At 34.7% G+C, this 25,792-nt stretch overlaps 1 protein-coding gene across 2 annotated transcripts; it reads left to right on the top strand.

Moving 5' to 3' along the window:
- Window positions 1–24,625, top strand: LOC583264 (coagulation factor XIII B chain). Of its 2 annotated transcripts, XM_030987958.1 has the most exons (7): window positions 1–121; window positions 18,392–18,574; window positions 20,284–20,466; window positions 20,972–21,163; window positions 21,779–21,964; window positions 22,775–22,925; window positions 23,461–24,625. In XM_030987958.1, the coding sequence occupies exons 1-7, from the start codon at window positions 16–18 to the stop codon at window positions 23,651–23,653; spliced, it is 1,194 nt and encodes a 397-aa protein (XP_030843818.1). In that variant the 5' UTR covers window positions 1–15; the 3' UTR covers window positions 23,654–24,625. The 2 variants fall into 2 exon arrangements, with proteins under 2 accessions (XP_030843818.1, XP_030843819.1); XM_030987959.1 differs by lacking the exon at window positions 20,284–20,466.
- Window positions 24,626–25,792: the final 1,167 nt, after the last annotated feature.

The following is a 25,792-nucleotide window of genomic DNA, read 5'->3' on the forward strand; positions in this document are numbered from 1 at the left end:
GGCAGCACGACTAGTATGACACAAGTGACGAGCTGTATTTACCGATCGTTACGCAACAAATGCTGCTCGTTTGCTTCAGTGTCAGAGAGATACCAAGCATTTATCGGATGCCACAAACCAGGTGAGGCGTTTGACTCTTCAAAGTGATAGGACCTAGGAAACATGACGTGAACTAAGTAACTATACAAACAAAACTCCATTTTGGTGTTGGGTAATGGCAACATACACACACAACTATAAATTATATACATTCGTACGGTTTTTTCCTGAATCCTATCCGGCTGTTTACGCTTTGTGGTGATGTTTTTTCCTTAAGTCATGACAATATAGTGGGGATCTCTATTTCGGCGGACTCATATTTTTATTTCAAATTGACAATGATATATTTTTATACTCCTGTAGTGTTCCATTTGTGCAACATTATTTGTATCAAGTGTGTCTAAAGTTTTGTTAGATATAAGCAAAAACAATATCACGACAATATAAAAAGGCATCTAAGTTATTTTGACAATGTGGTACGGGAATTTTGTGGGTAAGAGGGAGGGGGCTCTATGAGTCAAAATTATATGTTTAAAAAGGTAAGAACTTTCAGAACATAGTTCTTATTTTCCGTTTCCATTGTTTGCGTCTGATTCCACTTGTTCTCTAAAATTATTTCTGACCAGCGAAATCCAAAAGATGTAGGTCAGTCCATTGTCTATTTTACTTGCGCAATACGCCCGCTCCCCCCCCCCCGCACTCCGAGAACGGACGGACCCCATGCATGTTACCAACATGTCCTTTTCGTAACAAAAGAAAAAGGTCGACCCGTATTGACTTTACACACCGGACTTTTGCTGAAAAGGGGAGGGGGGTGCTGAAAAAGGATCGAATAACAAAAGAAAAAGGTTGACTCATATTGACTTTACACACCGGACTTTTGCTGAAAGGGGGAGGGGGGTCGCTTGGAACACGCATATGCGTACCCTAAATAACACTGAGTGGGGGGGGGGGCAATACGCAATATGTTTGTGATTGAATGTCGCTTACGCGAAGGTTGGCCAAGAAAATACCCCTTTATGTTCAAGTCATAACAATCTGGTTCAGTGCAATCCATGTATTCCGCTGTTAAAGAAGTGTAAAACGTGGGCCTCGGGAAAGGCGCATAGTATCGTCATTCTACAGCCTCTTTCAAGGCTTGAGTCTTAGGTAACTCTAGTTTAGTTTGCAGTTCACGTTATTACAATATACCAGTTCACGGTTAGCACGTTATTGCAATGACCCCGGACATCCACATATCTTCAAAACATGAAGAGGTCTCACTCTGTACGTTTTAAAATAATCACTCCTACAGCGATGGAGGTGCTTTTATAAATAGCCTTTGTTCCCCCTTTTCAAAGAATACTTCCACCTGTGTACCATGGAGTGCACTGAATGTGCATGAATGAATAATGTTACATAATTTTCATGAGCACGTATCCAGTATTTCGTCTCCGTGTATTTTAAAATTTGTTCTGCACTGACCTTTATCTGCTCATGCTCAGACTGCAAACGTGAACTGGCTTATTCATGAAGCCTTAAAAATACCATGTCCCTTTTGCAGCCAACATCAAATTCTGTATAATTTTGCAGGAATTATGAATATGTAATGTATTTCGTATCTGTGAAATTTAAACGTAAGCAGTGTCCTAATATTCAAATTATGCAAGGAAACCCGTTTATTTGCTAGATGTCACTGTCTGACACTATTGAGTGACTGAATGAATTTTTCTTCTTCTTTGGTAATAACATACATAAAATGAGCTGTAAAGGGTACATGAGCATTTGCTACATCAATAACCCACTTCTTGTAATGGCCGATATTAAACTGATTCAATCTTTGTGCAGCACAAAACTTACAACCATTCGGTACAATGGTCTGAAAATCAGACTACTACTTACTGGTTTGGTAGTACTTTGTCGATTTGACAACTAATAGTCGTTATTTTCCCACTTAAAGACATCAAGCCCCCCTTTTTATGGAAGTTCTAAATTAGTATTATCTTTTAAATGCCGTTGGAATTTAACCTTTTCGTATTTGTTGGCCTTCAAGTTGGACATAGTGCCTTTAAACCAATCCTTGCACAATCTGTCTCTAGTACCCCATTCACAGTGGCCTCAAACACCGCGACAGCAGCGGGACTGTCTCGCTGCTGTCGCGGTGTTGTCTTCAGTGTGAAGGCTCGGACCCGTTATAAACTATCGCGGGATAACACCGCCTCGCGATAACGCCGCGACAAACTATCGCTAGGTTCGCCTAGCTACAGCAGCGGGACAGTCCCGCTGCTGTCGCGGTGTTTACTCAGTGTGAAGGCTCTCCGCTATAACACCGCGCAAAACACGTGTGATTTGTTTACTTACCTATCACTGACCTCTTTTCTCCAGCAATGGGGAACATAAAGTGAAATAGAAATAAAGTAACCAGTGGATTCAAATTGATTTTATTATTATGTAGATATTATAATTATCCAAATAAAAATATTTCACACTTCAAAAAATTAAAATATTCTGACTGGAAGCAATAAAAATGCTAGTTTTTTAAAAAGTAATATGATCGAGGATACAAAAAACAACTTGACATGTTTACCTTTTGCAAGCTTGCCTTAATCGAAAACCCCGCGCTGAAGTATTTCTGGTCATATCGGGGTCACTCGCGGGTCATGAGCCATGCATACACGTGTTTGTTACGGAGGTAATAACAATCACCCGCTGCAGCGTGAATGGGTACATGATATTTATCCCGCTGCTGCAACGGGATAACTTTTCTACTGTGAATGCATTTGTAGCGGTGTTATGGCGGTGTCGCCGCTCCGCTACAACGCCGCTACAAATTTCAAAACCACTGTGAATGGGGTATAGGTGTGTCAGTTTAAGTACAGTGCAGTTTGCTATTTGCATAGTCTCACATTAAATATTACTAATGTTACTCACAACGATTGACCATGGTTTGTGCCTCCAAACTAACTCCAATGTGACTGAATAAGGGGTATTCGTATCATCCTCAATTGATCGCCCACTATTAGTTATTGCGATGAGTGCAGCTTTGTTTGGTTGTCAGGAGTCGGCAATTAGCTTAATTTACTTGAGTGAAGTTTGCAGGAACAGTCTCTACTTTGTCACTTTATTACAATTCATGAAACCTTAAACAAAACCTATCTCTGTCTGTCTGTAGCTGTGTCAGCGAAACTACAGAGCAGTATGTTAGAGCATCATTCTCACAGTTCGGATACTGTTACTCACAGTTACTGGCCAGGGTTTGTCTCATTAGGTATTCGTCTCATCCTCTAATCTGATTTATATGAAGACGAGGTACAGGTCGAACTTGCGGATGGCAGTTTGGCTCTACTGTATGATTCGTTAATTGATCTATCCTATAGTAATGATCGACATATCTTCAACTTTGGTGATATTAAATATTGGTGGGATGTATATGACTATGGCGGCACGACTAGTGTGACACAACGGACGAGCTGTATTTACAGAATGTTACGCAACAAAAGCTGCTCGTCTTATTCAGTGTCAGAGAGATACCAAGCATTTATCGGATGCCACAAACCAGGTGAGGCGTTTGACTCTTCATTGTGATAGGTCTTAGGAAACATGACGTGAAACAAATAACTATACAGACGTTAAGTTAAAGGTAGATTCATTCTTGTCGACGTTAGAACATGTTTATAAACAACAGAATGTGTTTCTTTTGCGAACCAAAGGTCTGTTTTTAATAAATCTTGCTATCAATATTGGGTTGCAGTATTTGGTATAAACTCCTGAAATATTGGCATTTCATTTTCTGAGAACAAAAATTCGTTATATAAATAAACCATTTGTTATCAGTAAAATAAAACGTATGAAACGTATGAAACATAATCTTTACATGATTGTGAAGTACATGTCCACATGTCCACTCGTTGGGGGTATCCTCAGTACAGTTTAGGATAACGCGTACGTCGATCCATTTTAAAAGGTAATTTGTTGTTGTTTTTGTTGTTTTTCTGTTTTATTTGGCGTCTGTTTTCGGATTTGTTCTCGGGCCGCATGACCCTTGTTGTCAGTTGTCTCAAGAGATTCAATGGTTTTTGCCGGGTTTTTTTGACACAGTTTCAATCAAGAAACATTATTTCATTTTTGTTTACCAATGTTGATCGTAGCCATTTATTTGTTGATGTCATCACAGAGAAGAGATAGGAATGGAACTTATGCTTGAAATTTACTTGCAATACCAGTTACGATTTAATGAAAGTAAGAATTCGTAAAACCCAAAGCGAATATTTGCTTAAAGGTTCCGCCATCTTTCGCGCCATTCAATCATTGAAGCCGTCTATTTCGGAAGAAGGTCTGCTGATTTACAAAGCTTTTGCATATTTCTCACGATTCCATTCCCACAAACTTTGACTAATTGCATTTTAAATGGCTTTCACTATCTCTTATTTTGTGTCACTTTCAAGTTTTATTAGTATGTGTTGCTGAAAGGTCTGCTGTTGTCGCAATCTTAAACTGCCTCGAAAGTTATGGAGCACCTTTAAGAGGATTTGAAACAGTTTTCCTGTCTATTTGTTTAATTAAGGCTTCCTTTACAAAATAACATGATTATTATTCATTTATGTTGTTATCGTCTCATACCCACCTATTGGACTTACATCCCCTTCCCCCCCCCCCCCCCCCAAAAAAAAAAAACTAGCCCAAAACGCTGTTTTTAATCGAAATACTTAAAAAACAAAGTTTTTTTTATTAATAGTTCTCATCAGACAAATTATTTCGTGCTGGTATATGGAATTTTCCGGAATAAATAGAGTAATTGCACCATCAACATACATCATAACTTCTCGATTCTTCACATACAACGAGAACACAACAGTGCATCGACCTCTATCATGTGGATAGTCAATTAATCATTCCTTCCCTAAAAACTATATTATTACATTAAGGGAAAGCGTTTCAATGGTCTACAGTGTCAGAGACCTCTATCATGAGGATGGTCAATGAATCATTCCATCCTTAATTATATTACTACGTTACGGGAAAGCGTTTCAATGGTCTACAGTGTCAGAGACCTTTTCAAAGTTAAAAAAACACAATGCCAGCCAAACTAAAGTACTTTCCTAAAACCCATTGTCCTTCAATCAGGACACGCAGAACGTCATTTTCTGGAATAGTTTTCAATTAGCTGGCCATTGACATTAAGGGAAAGCGTTTCAATGGTCTACAGTGTCAGAGACCTTTTCAAAGTTAAAAAAACACAATGCCAGCCAAACTAAAGTACTTTCCTAAAACCCATTGTCCTTCAATCAGGACACGCAGAACGTCATTTTCTGGAACAGTTTTCAATTAGCTGGCCATTGACATTAAGGGAAAGCGTTTCAATGGTCTACAGTGTCAGAGACCTTTTCAAAGTTAAAAAAACACAATGCCAGCCAAACTAAAGTACTTTCCTAAAACCCATTGTCCTTCAATCAGGACACGCAAAACGTCATTTTCTGGAACAGTTTTCAATTAGCTGGCCATTGACTGATTTTCAAGCATTTTCAGTATCATTGGATTAATTGGTATTGGCCTTAATTGAGATAATAATACTCATTTTTTATATAGCGCTTATTACAATCACTAAGCGCTTCCAAACTTGGAGATTATTAACCCGGCTTTAGCTGTGCTGCCTTTACGGCGCTCTAGCATTTCAAGGAATTTATTCCTGCCAGTTTCCCATTTATATCACCTGGGTTGAGTGTGGCAAATGTAGATCAATGTTTTGCCACAGGATATTAGTGCCACGGCGGGTCTCGAACCGCGGACCTTGTGACCGACAGTCCGGCGACCTAACCACTTGACCACGGCACCTCCACCTTCAAAATTGGAGTATCATTTGATTGTAACCACTCTAACGCTACATATATTTTACTCCAGGTAAATAATAATCATATAAATCATAAGATGTGCGCTGCAGCTTCGATAATTTTGATACAAATATTACCAAGGATGCAACCCAGTGTACATTTATGATTTGTATTTTTTATCAAGGACCGCAATGTAAACATGTTTGGACTTAACTTGGATTTGTGAAGTCTCCTGATTCAATTAATAAGACTGTGATCGCCTATCCCATGGGTGAAGCATTCTATATATTTTCTTTCACATTGTCGGTGTATTAGTAAGCGCTTATAGGGATTCACCGTTTCCAGTGATGCTGGCGGTTGATCTAATAGCTTGCTTAACCCTAATAAGACCGGGGGGGCCATTATGCCCCCCTCCATAATTTTTCCGAATGGTCGGGAACGCATATGAATGGCGCACCGCCACTCACTGACCTTTTTCTTTCGAGTCTTGCGCATCTTTAAGAAAAAAACGAAAATCGGACCAATAGTTACGAGGTCACGTAACCTTTTGTCTTTGCATGTCAGCCCGAAAATCGCTCATTTAGTTATTTGTGTACAAAACATAAGGAAATGTATTTTTTCCTAAAACTTGGTTAATGGGTCTTGTTTAAAGTTTAGGTGGTTGTTTTTGGAGTCAAAATAGTTGAATTGTAGTAAAAAATGAAATAAAACAACACAAAACAATAAAATACATGAGTTAAAAAAACAAGGAAATACATAAGAAATTATAAAAACAAGAGATAACATAAGGAATAAGCTAGCTCTTCCGATTTTGTGTCTTTTTTAATTCCAATTGGTCTAATAAGGATATGTAGTGAAAAAGAATGCTCAAATATGAATAATGGGCAAAAATGTGATTTATGACTTTATTTGCATAAATTATCATAAATATGCAAATAAGTGATTTTCCAAAAAAATTGAAATTATCATATTATTATATACACTTCACTTGACAAGCGTGCATATTTTCGCGGAGATCGGCCGCTTCACGGCCGATATCTTAAGGGGGGGATAATGCCCCCCCCCCCCCCCCCCGGCCGTACTAAGACCTCAACTAGCCTGGCCTTTTTAGGGTTAAGGTTTTATCGGATACATTGTCTGTTAAGCTTAATGTTATTAAAATCACCCGAAATGTATGCTTCTTTACCAATACTAGTTGTTTGTGTGCCTGAAGTCTCAATCATATGTTAATATCATTTGGGTGAATTAAGGGGTCGATGAAAGGTTCATATAACAATCGAGATTGTACTTTGACATTTTATCTTAATATTTGCACATTCTCTTAGAGTGATTAAGCTCATCTGATATGAAAACAATTATTCCTTCCTCGACCCAAATATCTCTTTTCATAATTTTTCTATTGAGAAAACAATAGAAATGAACTTCAAAATCAGAATTATTTGTTTTCTGGATTGGTTTTGGTAACAGAAACAAATTTCAAATTGATCAAAAGGCAGGATTGCGGTCAAAATTCCAATTTAAGGTGAAGCTGGCGAAATCATCCAATATGTTTTTTTTTTACTTGTACGTGTTATATGGACGGAGGCTGGAAATCTTTTTAATATAAAACAACAGTCAGTACTTTTAACTTACGAACAACGTGTTATTGCGTTGTTTCTTCGTCACTCCGTTCAATTTAATTTAATTAGTTCATTTATTTCAATTTCAATATAAAAACAATAGATCATTACAATGTTATACATTATACAAACAATTATATGCATAAAGACACGAAATTAACCAGTCGAAAATGAGAAGAGGGTAACTAAAAAAAGACCAAAGGGCCAAAACTTCCATAACAGTGTAAATTATCATTTGGTTTTTCAACGTATTCTGTTACTGAAAGACATGTACACAAATTAAAAACAAAGAATAAATAAAAAAAAAAACTATGAAAAAAAAAAGGCAGAGGAACAGCACAATCTAAGATATGGTTATGTTTCATGTCAGCATTTGGACAAATAATACATTTCCAGATATTTTGTGAATACTCTTTGGTTATTGCAAAGGGGAATATATTTTGGTAATGAATTCCAAATCACCGGGAGATAACACCGAGGAGATTTGTCTTCATACATAAACATAATTTTTTGAACGATGAAAATTGGTTCGATTTCTTGTGTTATAATTTTGAATACTATGATTCGTAGGGAACATGTTCGAAATAGTATTTGGAAGAAGATTATGAAAATAAAGGAACCCAAGCACTGCTGTATGATACTGGTATAAATCGAATATATTCAAGGTTTTGAGCTTTACCTTTATCTGGAACTATTCCAGTACCTAAAGATTGATTAAAAATATGTGTCACTGATTTGAAATTTGCATTGATAATTCTTTTTAAAATGACAGAGCTAATATAATTAAATTCACATGAGTTGGTGTTTTTCAATTTTTTTTTTACTATTTTCAATAATTTTACTTTCATTTATAGATGTTAAATATAAAGAGACAGCACTAGAATTTGTCAGCTAATCTTTAAAATCTGAGGATACAAAACTATCATATTCGAGCAATGAAGTAATTGCTTTGGTACATGAGTTAATGAAATGATTATTCAATTCATTTGCAATTTGTTGTGGATCATTTACACAGTTATCATCAGGTATAAAATACTTGGCAAGAGAACTAGTCATTAATTCAAAAGGTAACAAGGTTATACCAAACAATAATCAACACAATCATTGCTTCTGTTTCTACATTCTTGATAACTAAAAGAGCTTGTACATAGGCGGATTATATCAGTGGAGGGTGGATTTTATTTTAAAGACCAAATTCCTCATTGAGTTTTTACACGTGTTATGTCCCGATCAGAACGACAGATTAGCTAATTCATCTTTATGACAAATTCAGTGTCCAGTTATTTTGTTCCCCATATTTTTGTTAAATTGAGACTTGCACTTGTTCAATGTTGCCAATATTACAGTGACTTCATGACTCCATGCATGAATGATATCATAGCATCCTCCTGTCAGCTTAATTTCTCTTTACTCATAATTTTTGCAATGAACCATAAATTAAACTGAAACTTGTTGCGCTGGCTAACAAGCGCAAAAAGGGGTAGTTGTACAACTCTGTTGGCCTTCGGATATGGTGCATTAAAACAACATATAGTCACATATCACATTTCTCCCCCCCCCCCCTTTTTTTCATTTGATTCAACTAATTCTAGAATCATTTCAAGACACTGCATCATTTCACTGCTTTATGTAAATCTGCAGTGAAACTTTGCAACCCTTGGCGGCACGAAAGTCTCGTAGTTCCAACCGGTGCCTCTTATATCAGTACATGTTGATACTGACAGTGCATTTGTATTCTCATTCGGATGCATTGTACCCCTGCACGCGCGGGCAAAAACAAAACACACTTTAATAAACATTGATATTTGTATCACAAAAAAAAACAAAAAAACTATCTGTTATCATGAGTTGAAATTGAGGTAAACTAAAATCTTCATCATTATCATTATAATTACGACTTGGCGACGTTCTACACCTATTTCCCGAATATTTGTCGTCAGCTTGGTCTCGGAGATATTAACTGTTGGGATTGGTTTGAACTTCGAAGCTCGACCAGTATGACTTACGTGTACAGCTGCAATTACGGTGTTGCGCACCACCTAAGTTGTACTTTTTCTACACGGTCAGTAACATATCAAGCATTCGTTGGATGCCACAAACAAGGTTAGGGGAAACATAATTACCCAGAGTTAAAAGACATCTATGTTTTGTTTTATAATCTAAACATGTAAAATGTATATTATCTTATTTCATATATTCAGGTATTCATGACAACGATTAATATCCCATCACGATCTTAATTACAGACAATTGCGAGGTATACTTTATTGGTTTGCCCTATAAAATGTTTCTGGTGTAAAACCTAGCTTATCGCAAGCAGCACCAATACAAACATGTAAAGTGCTTTAAACAAAATTGATATTTTAACGTTTGAACTATTGCTGTCATATGTTACAATGTAATAAGTATTTATAAACAAATGTCAATGCTGCTTTATAACAATTTAATTCACAAGGGCAAACGGACCACTGAGATGTGTATAAAACTTGCTTGATAGTTATGTTTTACCAAAACAAGGAAATTACAGAGCGATTCGAGTCTCAAGGAAAAGAAAAACAGACTGACACTTTTAAATTGGAATTTGAAAATATAAACACAAATGGTTTGGTGTAACATTTAATGATTTAACATTTATTTTACCTCTAAACGAATTCTTCTCGTATTAAACTTTAAGGCTCTTAAAAAAAAATATAGGTAGCTTTAACAGGTCAAGATTTGTTTTATATACGACATCATGTGAGGAGGGAATGTGCAGTTCTTGTCGAATTACAGTAAGTTATTTAGTTCTCAATTACTCGTTAAAATTGTTCAAAACTTTTGATTTCGTACGCACTTATTTCGTCATTGCATTGTTCGCGAAAGTAAAGTTATCGAGTTGCAACTCCATAAATGTCGATACACTGCTCAATAGTGAGTATTGAATTTCATGCCTGCAGTTTGACCAATTAACAGCCTTGAACCTTTATATTTGAGGTATGTAATGGTTTACAACTCATGTAATATGAGAACACCGCGTAAACTATTCATTATTATACACACTTTAATTGTTTTAATTGGGAGGGTCTAAAATATAAGAAAGTTATTAAAATGCATCGTTTGCTAGGTGTCAGAGGGCACATTGAAAATGAAATAATGTGTCATTTGGGCTTCCAGCAACCTTAACATTTATCAGGCAAGCCTTTATCAACGTTTGATGACTTTCTGAAGCTAAATTATTCTTTAAACAGTTTCTCGTTGTCTGCTTCCTCGAGATCACTGGAACAATGCTAAGAGACAGTGGCTAGCCATAGTCTCTAAAGGATTAAACATTTTGACCCAGATGGATTATGTCACTTTTCATGTTTCAAAGTGATTATTATCCCATCCAATGTCGTTTCCAGTATGGACGTGTTCTGCTACCGATGGTTGAGATGGATTGCTTAATCTAAGGGATTTTTTCTTTCTTCAATCAACCCTTCTGTGTTGTCCATGTCTCTCCAACAAAGTTATTGCCAACATCAGTGCATGTTATCTTGCAGAAAATACCTGTTCTATCTTATGTAGGTGATATATCCTTTGCATAAAATATAGCCTCGGGGTGTTTGGTTTCTAGAAGGTAACGCCGATTACCTTGCTATTAGGAAAGCACGTTTAAATCGTGAAGCTTACTGTATTAAAAAAGGGAAGCTACACGACGCTTGTATTCTTCTTTTTTTCCCGTAAAATTGATTATGAAAAGGTTTTCTGCAAATATACTGTTTATAAATTGGAAATAGCATGATGTAACACCACATCGAATGTGGAACTTTCACAATTTACAAACCCAAACATGCACATTTGGTACAGTGTCAGTGAAACACCAAGCAACCATCAGTTGCCACAAACCAGGTGAGACGTTTAACCGAAGCTTCTAGTGAATAGTTGACAAAGTCTCGTACATGCATGTATGCATATTAAATTGCTACCACTTAATCGGTATGTTCATCATCAACACTCGGCATTTGAATGAAATTAATGTTTCGTTCCATGTCATAACTTGTTTTCATTCTATGGCTTTGACACATTCAAATTATCGTAAAAATAAAATGCATATACATATACAAAATATTTTAAGGATATTAAACTATTTGCGATAGAAGATTGTATTATATTGGTGTTCACTTTGGGTGTCATGAAGCTGATCAAGACTGAACAAAAAATCATTCCGTCGATTTGCGCCTGAACTAAATGTCGTCGTTCAAAAATGCATTAGTGGCAAACGGGTGATCGTGCAGAGAGGCGAAAAAAGTCACCGAAGTGTTGACCCTAAGAAATTCACACTCGTTAATATATGCAATGCAATATGTAGCAAAAAAGTCTTTAAATTAAAAAAAAATAAGTGCCAGTCACTAACACAAAACAAAATACCGAGCTTTACAGCTTTACGTTCCTACCTTGACCTAAGCCTTCCGCACCATCTGGGAGATGTGTGATGGCTTCTGCTTCATGACCTCAAGCCAGATCTTCCTATCTTGTGACGTTCTGGTCGCTTCTTTGAGGGATCCCAGACATCTATTAGCACAATCAGCCTTTAAACAATCAAGCCATTTCTTGGCTGGTCTGCCTCGGGGTCTATCATTATGAATATTTGAAGTTAGGAGTATATTTGGGTATCGTGATGGTCTCATCCTGTTGACGTGGCCAAAGAATCGCAGTCGTTTTGGGGGCTATCTTGTCCAGAATGGTTCATTGTAAAACAAATATTGGAAGGAATATTGAGATAATTTGATTTTGGACGGAAAAGTGTGGATATAAATCAAGATTCTACTGTTTGTATTTTGGCAAATTGAAGACTGAATGGCCTGGGAATTTGTTTGTTGTTGTAAGTAGAATACTATTTTTTATGTTTTACGTAGCCTTGACATTGCAATTATTCGCAGTATAATGCCGGATTTAGTGTATTAGTTGATTTAAATAATGCCCTTGTCCGCCTACTCTTTTCCACACAATGTCTTATATTTAAAAAAATATAGTGGGAAAAGTGTGTTTATTATACTGTTTTTAGAATTTGATGAAATATCCATGAAGCCCGTTTACATTTTCATTTTCGTACTCTGATTATGCTCTTAGTTATTCAATAAGTAATTTACCATTAACCTACCATGACGATTCGATCCGCTTTTTGTCGTGCTTTCATCAGAAGCTTGAAGTTGTGATCATTAAGAGCGTCAATAATACATAAATCGCTTCCCTTCAATTTCGACTTCATCTTCATCAGTATGTTCTTCCAGCGATAATAAATATGATATATCTAAAAAAGGGAGGCATGATTTCACGTTGTAATTGCCATAACGTTCCATTTGTAGGCCATATCTAATTTGCATTTGTCCTAAAGTGATAGGCAATACACACATGTCATTTAAATATACCAGCGCGGTCAGTGTGACGAAGATGTACAGTTGCTATTATGGTATTTAACACCAAAGGCACGTTCGATTCATGGTCAAACAAATACCAAGCATTCGTCTGATGCCATAAACCAGGTGAGGCGTAGAATGAATATACATGGTGTTGTAAAAAAGGCTCTTTCAAATATCATAATACTTATAAGAACTAATGAACTATTACATCCCTTATTGAAACGATTCATGGTCAAGGATTGGGAAGAGCTGTTAATTTGACCTTTGCGACTTTGTAGAAGAATATGGGAGCGATTCCCTTGTCGAGGGAAAAGCAATTGGTGCCACGAAAGACCTTTCAAAGTAACGTTTTTTTTTTCTTCTTTGTGGTCTGTTTTCTGTCCCACTGCCAGTTGTCCACTAACATTAATTCTGATCACAGAAGTACGCTGAATAAAAAATGTGTAGGTCAGTTCATTACCACTTTTACTCGGTTGGCCTGGAAAATATCACTTAGGCCCACTTTCATATCAAAAAGACCATTTAAAAAAAAATCGTCGAATTTGTTTTACTCCCGATTACAACTATTTGACGTCAAAGTTTGCAAATACCGTTTTCGGGTTAAGTTGTGTGCAAGAACAACTCGCCGGTGCCCTACATGCCTTGCAGAGTCACGTGACGAAAAACGGGCATCTCACCGAAAAATTGCTTTTGCAATGCAGTGTTAAAAAAAAAACACTCCAGAGGTGGGGTTTTCGATTTCGATTTCTTGCAATTGGTAATATTTGCTATGCAACTATTTGTGAAACACCGGAATTTGAGACAAACAGACGATTTTAGGTTGCGGGGTAAACGCAGCTCGAGTTTAGTAGACGACGACTAACTGTCAGACTGTGTTCAGCTCAAGTAAAAAACAGTGATCAGGTAAGAAACTGATAAGGTATGGCTTGACTCTCTTTAAGGAGGTCAATCTTATACATTAATTCAACTCTGATTGAGATTAACAACAAAGCGTTAATTTGTATGTAGACTCTAACACTAGGTGAGACCTAGATCTAGTCCATGCACACGAGATTTAGATGTACATCTAGATGCATAGTATTTAGGTGTTTATATGATCAAGGTTTATCTTTTACATAGGTTATTTATATTAGTCCTACGTTTTTAGTGTTAGCCTTACCAAGGAGTATTCTACCTTCTTAATTGTTTAGACTTACTTTCAAGTCCTAAAGATTACTAGTTTTAGTACAAGGGAGTTTTAAAACGTAGACGAACCGTGGAGTTAAATCCTAAGTCTCGTAATCTATATCCCATATATTATATCATATTAACATTCAGGTTAAATCTTATATTTGGTCAGTCCAAACAATAGTTTTGGCTGCGCTCGAAAGCATGACATCATATACGGACAGTACAATTGGCGATAAATTGTAAGCCCTCACAGATTTATAGCTAGACGACAAACTTGTTTGAAGTTTAAGTTTTATACTCACCTTGAGTAATCCTCAATACTCAAATTACGGTTAAGTCTAAAGAAATATTTTAAATTCAGTTCTAGAAAGAGAGTAACATTAGGGCTAGAGATACAACAGCCGCTCGTTATTTCTGCGGAACTCTCATCAGATTATATGAAAGGATATATTTACCGTATAATCGCATTGTTAATTTCTCTCCTTTCAAGATGTCACACCGAAAGATATAAGGTTAAATTTGTTTACGGATTTTTTCTAATTTATGGGGATTGGATCTTTGAGGGTAATGTTCGATAGCTTATTTACACCTGGTTTTTCCATTCGTGAAAAGACGAGTGCAGTATACACATGTACACTTTGTAATACACATCTGCCGAAAAGGCAAGTGGCATAGTTTACATCTAGTATTAATGATAAATGATAACAGTAGGATACATACTTTGCATAAAGGAAATATGATACATATAAATCGAACCCCGACTTTTCACTGGCTTTCAATTGCACAACAAATTAAATCTAAGATCCTGCTACTAACATTCAAAGCTTTTTAACATGTTCTAGCTCCGGCAAGCTTCACTGCTTTATTTTCTCCCGCTTTGTTCACTTCTTCCCTTAGACTAACATCCACGTCCCATGCACGCCTTGATCAGACGCCAGGACCCCGCCCATGCACTCGATATGGAGACCACGCCTTCTCTTAGAATCAAACCCAAACTCTGGAATAATCTACCTACTGACGTCCGTGATGTCCATTCCCTTAACTCATTTCACTGTACAGTGAATTCAATACTTTCTCGTCCGACTTTACCTTTCTGTGCAAAGTGATATTAAATGATCGATTATATTAATCGTATTAATGCAGCTTTATTGTATAGGTTGTAGATCGTTATTATGATTTCATTTTGTTAAAAGTATATTTGTTGTATCTTAAAACAAAATCAATTATGATAGTTATTTATATTATCATTATGATAAGTAGTAGTATCAGTAGTATTAGCAGTAGTAGTAGAAGTAGTAGTAGTAGTAGAAGTAGTAGTAGTAGTAGTAGTATGTGCATAGCAATAAAACTTATTATGTACCGCACTATATAAGTATCGCTTAGTAATGTTCTTGTAATGAAGCATATTTCCACTGAACTCGAACAGTTTGGATGATCGTTTTTACATTTGCAGAAACAAGGAATAGTTAAATATGTATATTTACAATACCATAACTTTAACAGCTATTTGTTCATGCTATGCGATAGGTTTTCGAATTCAGATAAAAACCATCTGTGAGATGAAAGGGTGAAATGCAGGGTACTGCATCTGCGAAAATATTAGTTTTGTGTATAATATTATAACTAAAGAAGGAAATACACCAACTATTATGGGTCTCCAAGACAATTTCGAGGAGCGTACCTAATTATCAAGATTGTATGATTCGATAGCTTTAACCATTACCAAAAATGGACGAATGGCATAAATGTTTTAGATATTTGTATTTTACAATCCGTGTAATTCTTTAAAAGGGACAACTTTGGCTGAAGTGTTCCAGGTAAATTATAAGATACTCACCTGTAAGAACAAAAATGTATTCCAGTCACATATTTGAACAGTCAAAGAGCTAAAAAAAAAAAAAATATTATGTCCCTTTTCAATGCACAACCACTTTTAATGTTATGTTCACTCAAAGTGTTTCGTTGTGATATAAATTCTTTAGAAGCCATCGACTAAGCAACATAGTCACTATTGCCTATTAATGTGGTGCTTAAGAACACACGTTTTGGGGCTTAATACATTGATTTTTTGTGTTTGTTTAGTTATAATTATCCACCGGTTATTTGAGTATATGGAACGTTTGGAATGTATAGTTTGTAACGAAGTCGATACTTACCATGGCCCAAGAAATGATGGTGATTTCTGATCGTGAGCTTCACGTAATCATTGTTCAATATACGCTTGTACAAAATACTATTGGACCATCTTCGGCGTGTTGTCTGGTTTTCGCGTGTTTGTTCCCGGAGAGTCTCCGGACGCGCGGGTTCGGCTGCCTATGCCAGATATGTGTGTTTCTTTTGTCGGGGCTTGTTCGGTGCGCAATATTTTATGTTGCTCGTTGCTAGGTCGGGCAGACCTTGAGCTTGTTCGACCTGGCAACGGCAGACTGGTGTACGCTGAATGGGCCTAGGCGGGGGAGACCCGGGGATCTGGCGCGGGCGGGTGGGTTCACGCGTCTCTGGTCTCTCTGGGAACGGACATGTGCAGAATTTGATGCACGTCGTTGATGGTCCATTATTTAACTAATACTGGGAATCTCGCTCAACAAGCCTAGCTTTTCTGAAATTTACTTTTTCTCCTCTCAGTTAAATCAAGCAATATAAAATATTTTGTCTTATTCTCAAACTTAAATGTACTCTGTAAACTTATTTAATTACGAACATACTTGTCAGTATTTCGTTACTTTTATAATTCATTCGTTCTATTATATTGTATTATTGTATGGTTTATATATGTCATTTAATGTGTGGATATTTGAGTGGAAAATAAATCAAATCAATTCAAATCAAATAAAAATATTGTAATAATTACATTATTAGTGAAGTGTAAGAAAAAGTCCGATATAACGATGAGACATATTAAAATTTCCTATTTTAAACTCATAATTGTGTTAAAGTCTGATGATATCTTTGTACGTTTCTATAAAAGGCTATGATTGAATTGGTAAATGTATTTTGAAAATAGGTGACGTCATTTTTTTCTAAGGGAATGTATTGATACCCAAAACCAAAATACAACCATGCCTACCATGTTCTAAAGAACGTCTGTAAATCATCCCCATGATCGACCAATATCTCGAGCCCATTTTTACAGATTGCTTTGAAGCAAAGGAGCAGATCGATAAGGGTGGAAAGTTGGCTCGACTTGTGGTATATGTTAACTAATATCGGTTTAAAATTAAACTCAGATACATTCTGTGTCAAATCACACCCTGGAAAATTAGTGAAAATTAACGAATTAACAGGAAAGTTTTGTTTGAGAAATTAAGTAAAAACTTGCAACGTTTTCGATTAACTTGTGGTATATGTTAACTAATATCGGATTAAAATTAAACTCAGATACATTCTGTGTCAAATCACACCCTGGAAAATTAGTGAAAATTAACGAATTAACAGGAAAGTTTTGTTTGAGAAATTAAGTACAAACTTGCAACGTTTTCGATCAAGTAAAAACGAAATTAAATGTAAAGATACACACGATTCAAAATATTATATTGCAATTAACTACGCTAACATTTTCATTCTATATCTACGGATTTATTTTTGTTCTGCCTTTCTTGCCGAATTTCTTTCTTATCTTCTTCTTACTCTAGAATTGAAGCATATGGTTGTCTTATTTTTATTTTCGGACTTGGTTTAAACAAAACGTTGATATTGCTCAGCATATTGTGATTGTCAAGTGTTCAGGAATCGTGAACAGAATAACAAAAATAAAGGAGTTGATTACTTTGTTGACACGAGCTTAAAATGCAATATCATTTGAGAGGTTTCGATATTGGAGTATTGATCTTTTAATTTAAATTATATTTACCTTAGTTCTGATTTTTTCGAAATAAATTTCAATCTCTTGATGCGCTTTTCAAGTTTTAATTCCAAGTTGATATGGATCTTCTAAAATATGAATGCAGAAACATTCTGTCAGGATATGAAAGTTCAGTTATGCAATGTTTGTTATTTTTGTCATAGTGAATTTTCTTTTTGAACAGTTTTGTCTGTTTAGCTACTCTTTACATGTCATGTTTCCCCCGCTACACACTCATACTAACATGTTTGCACTCCCACAGCCTACTTCTGTTACAGTAATTCCAAGCTTTGAATGAATTATTGCTTGTCTTCTCACTCTTCGTTTTATTAATTTGTTCATAATAATAATAATCATCTTCATAACCACGATGTATCTTTTTATTAATAATGAACATAGCCTTCTTGACTTCAATTTACTTCTTAGCAATGAACCCCTGATCTACATATTTAAAATAATGGCAGGGTGACCAGTTTTTAAAGAAGATGGCGTAAATTGTCAAAATCACTTTATTCTATCAATTTTTTGTTCTTTCAGGTTCAATAAAATGTGGTGCTCCCTATATTCCTCATCATGCCATGGTGGAAGATCTCCGTCTGAATTACGAGTTTCGTGACATTGTCAATGTGAGGTGTAATACCAGTGATGATGTCTTCACCCTTCATTGTCATAACAAAGGATTGTGGAGTGGGCCGCTTGCGTCTTGTCCCGAACCAAAGAGTAAGTAAAGAATTTGATGCACGTCGTTGATGGTCCATTATTTAACTTATACTGGGAATCTCGCTCAACAAGCCTAGCTTTTCTGAAATTCACTTTTTTTCCTCTCATTAAATCAAGCAATATAAAATATTTTGTCTTATTCTCAAACTTAAATGTACTCTGTAAACTTATTTAATTACGAACATACATGTCAGTATTTCGTTACTTTTATAATTCATTCGTTCTATTATATTGTATTATTGTATGGTTTATATATCTGATTTAATGTGTGGATATTTGAGTGGAAAATAAATCAAATCAATTCAAATCAAATAAAAATATTGTAATAATTACATTATTAGTGAAGTGTACGAAAAAGTCCGATATAACGATGAGACATATTAAAATTTCCCATTTTTAACTCATAATTGTGTTAAAGTCTGATGATATCTTTGTACGTTTCTATAAAAAGCTATGATTGAATTGGTAAATGTATTTTGAAAATAGGTGACGTCATTTTTTCTAAGGGAATGTATTGATACCCAAAACCAAAATACAACCATGCCTACCATGTTCTAAAGAACGTCTGTAAATCATCCCCATGATCGACCAATATCTCGAGCCCATTTTTCCAGATTGCTTTGAAGCAAAGGAGCAGATCGATAAGGGTGGAAAGTTGGCTCGACTTGTGGTATATGTTAACTAATATCAATTTAAAATTAAACTCAGATACATTCTGTGTCAAATCACACCCTGGAAAATTAGTGAAAATTAACGAATTAACAGGAAAGTTTTGTTTGAGAAATTAAGTACAAACTTGCAACGTTTTCGATCAAGTAAAAACGAAATTAAATGTAAAGATACACACGATTCAAAATATTATATTGCAATTAACTACGCTAACATTTTCATTCTATATCTACGGATTTATTTTTGTTCTGCCTTTCTTGCCGAATTTCTTTCTTATCTTCTTCTTACTCTAGAATTGAAGCATATGGTTGTCTTATTTTTATTTTCGGACTTGGTTTAAACAAAACGTTGATATTGCTCAGCATATTGTGATTGTCAAGTGTTCAGGAATCGTGAACAGAATAATAAAAAATAAAGGAGTTGATTACTTTGTTGACACGAGCTTAAAATGCAATACCATTTGAGAGGTTTCGATATTGGAGTATTGATCTTTTAATTTAAATTATATTTACCTTAGTTCTGATTTTTTCGAAATAAATTTCAATCTCTTGATGCGCTTTTCAAGTTTTAATTCCAAGTTGATATGGATCTTCTAAAATATGAATGCAGAAACATTCTGTCAGGATATGAAAGTTCAATTATGCAATGTTTGTTATTTTTGTCATAGTGAATTTTCTTTTTGAACAGTTTCGTCCGTTTAGCTACTCTTTACGTGTCATGTTTCCCCGCTACAAACTCATACTAACATGTTTGCACTCCCTCAGCCTATTTCTGTTACAGCCTTTCCAAGCTTTGAATGAATTATTGCTTTTCTTCTCACTCTTCCTTTTATTAATTTGTTCATAATAATAATAATCATCTTCATAACCACGATGTATCTTTTTATTAATAATGAACATAGCCTTCTTGACTTCAATTTACTTCTTAGCAATGAACCCCTGATCTACATTTCTAAAATAATGGCAGGGTGACCAGTTTTTAAAGAAGATGGCGTAAATTGTCAAAATCACTTCATTCTATCAATTTGTTTGTTCTTTCAGGTTCAATAAAATGTGGTGCTCCCTATATTCCTCATCATGCCATGGTGGAAGATCTCCGTCTGAATTACGAGTTTCGTGACATTGTCAATGTGAGGTGTAATACCAGTGATGATGTCTTCACCCTTCATTGTCATAACAAAGGATTGTGGAGCGGACCGGTTGCGTCTTGTCCCGAACCAAAGAGTAAGGTTTCCTATTAGTTCATGTACAAGTATGATATAAGCTGATTCTGTTTTTATAGGAAATATTTCAGAAATAATTTATTAATCATTAACTACCATTTTTAGAATATCAAAACCACAGCGTTTCATAACTTGTCATCAAATCCCTTTTATTGATGAATATAAATCAGACCTGCAATATTGTTCCATATGATGATATCCGCAAGAAATGTAGAATTTAATGATTATCTTTTTTTATCTTTTTCACTATGTTTATGTTTTGCTGTCATACACTCTAAAAGGCCCAAATTCCCCTTTAAATGTACATTCGATATTGTCAATATTTTGAGTAATACACAATCGCTCTAGAATAGTCTTAAAATCATTCGTGAGAGAGAGTCAAATCTCCTTTTCTATACCCTTTTTGTTTATTGTAATTACACATTGGTTTTTATAAAACCTAATACAATATTCATATTCTAAAAATTCCTCAAATATTCATCACCTCTTTACATTTGTCCTCGCAGGTGCTCCATCAGTTGACTCTTGCACTGCCCCAGCAGTGCCAATTGATTCAACCATTCAGAATCTTCGTCTCTCATACAAAAACGGTGACAGGATGAACGTGACATGTAACGAGGGCCCTGAGTGGTTCCCCGTGACATGTGAGGATGGAACATGGACAGGCCAGAACATAGTGTGCCCTGTCCCTGCCATAGGTATGCCAAACATACATTGCAATGAACATAACGGAATAAAAGCTACCGGTCGTATATAGATTTTGTTACGATAAAGATATAAATGTTTCGAATTCCATCCCGCTACTGATGTCATTTGAACACATCCATGCACATTTGCCTTTCTCTGAACATGTATATAATTGCGTGACAATTACTGGGGCAACACGAATTAAAAGAAGAAGACTCAATTATTTTGTATTTCTAACAACATTGATTAATAATAAATCGGTATTCAAACGCTTACACTAAATTTACACGAGAATGCAAGGTGATTTGACAATTTTATTTAACATTTCATATAAAGATTTAAAGAGCCCTTAAAAAAAGCTGACGCTTTCGTGTCTGTGGGGGAGGGGGATGTGGGGTGTAGGATAGTTTGTTTAACCCATGATTAGAGTCGCTTCGTTTTCGATCGGAGCGTAGTTTAATTTTTAGTAACCAAAGATGTGCGCTTTATTGGCAACTCATAGCGCTTGCAAGAGGCTTCCTTGAATATTTACTGTGCTGTAATGAATGTAAAGCCTTCAAAAAAAGTTTTTAATTTTAAATATTCTCCAACTTTCTTATTTTTTTTTAAAAATACTTCATTTGCAGAATGCAATCAACCAATCATCTCTGTCGACGCATACATTGGAAATGTTAAGCCTCGCTACAAGAATGGTGACCAAGTGAACATCACATGTAACGACGATTCTGTTTCTTTAATTTGGGAATGTCAGCGAGATGGCTTGTGGCGTGGGCCTCCCTTCGAATGTTCCCGTACTCATCCACCGCCTGAAGGTAATTATGTACTTAAACATATCCGATAAAACGGGATAATGTGGTACCACACTATGACACGATCTGGCATAATATCACATCATATACCAAATTACAAAGTAAACAATTTATCCTCTGAATGTGTAGTACTACTAGATGTATGTCATTTAGTAACTGCGCCTTTTACATGTAACATCAAGCTCTGTGACCAAAATGTATCTCCACCTGAACAAATGAATAGATAGACTTCCCGCAAGCTCTTTACTACAATACATTTCTTATTTCAAAGATCAAATAAAGCATGATGAATTACAAGACCCAAAAACATATTTACATGAGATGTAAAAGAAACGAAAGGTAAAAAGCGAAAAAAGGGTACTGCTTTACAAATTAAGCTTATTTCTTTGAATATTATGAATATTTGTGGAACAATTTACCTAATTGCGCTTATATTAATACCGTCTATAGTTTACCACCCTGACTATTCTATACATACAATTTTGTTCATGCCCACCTTGTTTTTATAATAATTGTTATCTTTAAACAAATATATATTTTGTGTACGGGGTCGCTAAAGTTATGTACGGATTTTGCTGCATGTTCGGTAAAAAATAAAATATCTGAAATTAAAATACTGAAATAAATGTAAATGGAAATATGAGTACAAATACAAATGCAAATAATAAATGAAAAAAAGAAAAACAAAATACAATTACCGGTTTGAATATGAATACGAGTACAAATGCAAATGCTAAATACGAATACAAAGATATATCTTAATACACAAATTAATGCGGTCTTTGCTGATAACCAAATTACTTGTATTTCCAGGGCAACAACCTTCATCTCCGGGGCGCTTTACAAGACCTAATACTGAGCATGATGGAAGGGATTACTTTATCACCGGTCTTCTTGTAACAGCTGTCATCTTATTCATCCTTGTTCTGATGTGTATGGCTGTGTTTGTTATCTTCATGAGAAAGTAAGTAAATATTTTCATTATTGTTTTCTATTTATGCAAAATGTTTTTTATTGTATCAAGGCCGTGATTAAAAATAACTTGTACCAAACGTTTCGTCAAAACCAGGCAATGGGATGGTTTCATGATATCATTCTTTTCATTTTACATTATATATATTGAAGACAAACCAAAGTATTTAACCACTAATGAACTCCGCTGTAAGAAAAGTCTCCACTATCTTTGTTCGGTCAGATAGTTTGACAAATAATGTTGAAATATTCAGGCAGTTTTTTTTCTGTGATACGGTAAAGATAGATTGTTAAAAAAAAGACAAAAGCGTTACATTGGGAAGATTCTCAATAAATGCGTATAAACTTCGTAAAGAATTTCGCAGAGCCTAGGATTCAATTAGAACAGAAAAGAAAATGGTCATGCAATGCAACACTTGCATAAATAAATCAGACGTTTATAGTTTTAAATATAACGTTCGAATTAAAATCAGAATCAAATTTTAAATCTCATTCCAATACATTTTTTTCTTTTTATAATCAAACAGTCGTGGGTACGATTTGGTAACATCATCGAAAGACGCTCTTCAAGATGAGAATGGATCTAGAGGACCCCTCCCTGACGTTCCTGAAGGATATGCTAACTACGTTGCTGGTGAACAGTCACTCTATGTCGAACCATATCTCAAACAAAATGGAGATCACATTCCAGCCTATGAAGTCTACGAAAAACCAGTTTGATTAATTTATCCTCGATAATGTAAACAGCTAACCACTATCAGTGTTAGATTCAGCGTGCTTTTCCTTTTCTGTACCATTCATGTTAATATTTGTTTTTTGTTTAGTTTACAAAATGTTTAGACCAACCTGGGGCATGCACTTTTGCCTAATAATCTATGTATTAATTGTCAGTTTTTTTAAATTTTAATACTATTTAATCTTTAAATGTAAGTTCTTACTAGCAGTTATTCCCTTCTGCTCACTAAATTATACGTACATTCAATATATAGAAAAGCTATACAATTTCAATCCTCCCCGATGATGCATTAATTATTGTCTTTAATCCAACACTGATTTGTTTTCTGCACATTTAAATGAAATTTATGTTTATTAGCCTTTTTTCTTACTTAATTTCTCAAGTAAGAATATGAAAAGCCCAATTTTCTCTCGTGTATCAAATATTTGATACTGAGATAAATTTAAGACGAGGTTAAACCTTTAACGCTTTACATACAATAGGTAGCAGATGTGTACAGTATGATTATATATGTATTTGTTCATAATGTGAATACTTTTCTGTCTTCAACTTACATGTCCAGGTTATTATCAAAGTGTACGATATTTAGCTCATTGATTACTCTAATAAACATGGAATCCATTAATACCAAAAGAGGTATCTGCAATGAAAATAAACAAAACAAAACTTCAACTTAGGAATACTACTTTCATTATTTTCAATCCATTTTTTTTTTCGAATTCATTTCGATTTCAATTTTCATTTCAGTCAATTCATGTAGCTTTACATATTTGTATATTTTACTAAGTAAAAACTAAATGTCCTTTTTTACAGCCCTTGTAAATTTGATGCGTTCTTGTTTTGTTCGTTAATCAAGAATAGTAGATGCCCTGGTTGAAATAACGCTTTGTTAATATGTTTAGATAAAAAGCTTTAATATGTCATATTCTTAAGAAAAATAAATCCATACAAATAGATTGTTCACATGCTTTTTTGTTTTATTTAAGCATCATAAGCGTATTAATAATGTAGTTGTTAACGCCATGGATCTGTACCCCTATTATAAAAAAAAAATGAGTGTTGTCCCTGTATTTTTGTATGTGATTTTTTTTGTAAATAAATAATAATAATAATAATAATAATAATAATAATAATAATGGTGGCTTCTTATACAGCGCACATGATAGTCACGTTGTGACGATCCTGGCGCTGCCCCGATTATTAAGCTTGAAAAAAGAAATGCTATTATAAGTAAGTGACATATGTTCAATGAATTAAATATGAAATATGTATATATATCCGGAACCGATAGGAAATAATTTGTGTACAAAACTACCTTGGATTTTTTTATTCTGACTCGTTAAATATAAATGCATGCATACATCATATAACAATTACGATGAAGGTGCTGACAAGGATAGTGATAATAATGATGATAATTAAAAATAATAATGTTAATGATGATGATAATTATAGTAACAAAAGTAATGATAGTTATGAAAATGGTACTAACACTGTTAATGACGATGGTAATTATAATAACAATAGTGATAATAAAAATGATAAACAACCGTAGCTCACAATGTCCTCATTTGTTTAACGGTGTATAAAATATAACGCATTTTGTTTATAAACAGGAACAAACAGGATTTATAAAAATCATGAAAACAATGATGATATTAATTATAACAATAATGATAAATTATAACAATACACACTTTTACTAATGTTAATGAGCATTATAAAAACAATTATAATAATAGTAATACAAATAATAATAATAATAATACGAATAAGAAAAATTAAAGAGGACTAAGAACATTTAATAAGAAAGTGGTTTATCTAATGATGTTCGGATTTTTATTCCTTAAACCTATATATTATAATCTATACTCAGACTTGCACTTCATATGCTACAACGCAAATGTTGTAATATAATATTGTGTTATGATTCTACAGAGAATGGTATGAAAATAAATTACTTACATTAGCATAACATTTTTGTATATGAATTTTATTTCCTGTCAGCGATTTCGTATGCAACTACCCTAAATACGTTCAGATAATATGTAACAGGCGCACATCAATAGTTTGATCCGTCTTTGCCTTCTGTGAGGTTGAGTTTAAGAATACCCTATAATCGA

Source organism: Strongylocentrotus purpuratus, unplaced genomic scaffold (genome assembly GCF_000002235.5).
Source record: "Strongylocentrotus purpuratus isolate Spur 01 unplaced genomic scaffold, Spur_5.0 spur5_scaffold_17, whole genome shotgun sequence".
NCBI lineage: Eukaryota > Metazoa > Echinodermata > Echinoidea > Camarodonta > Strongylocentrotidae > Strongylocentrotus > Strongylocentrotus purpuratus.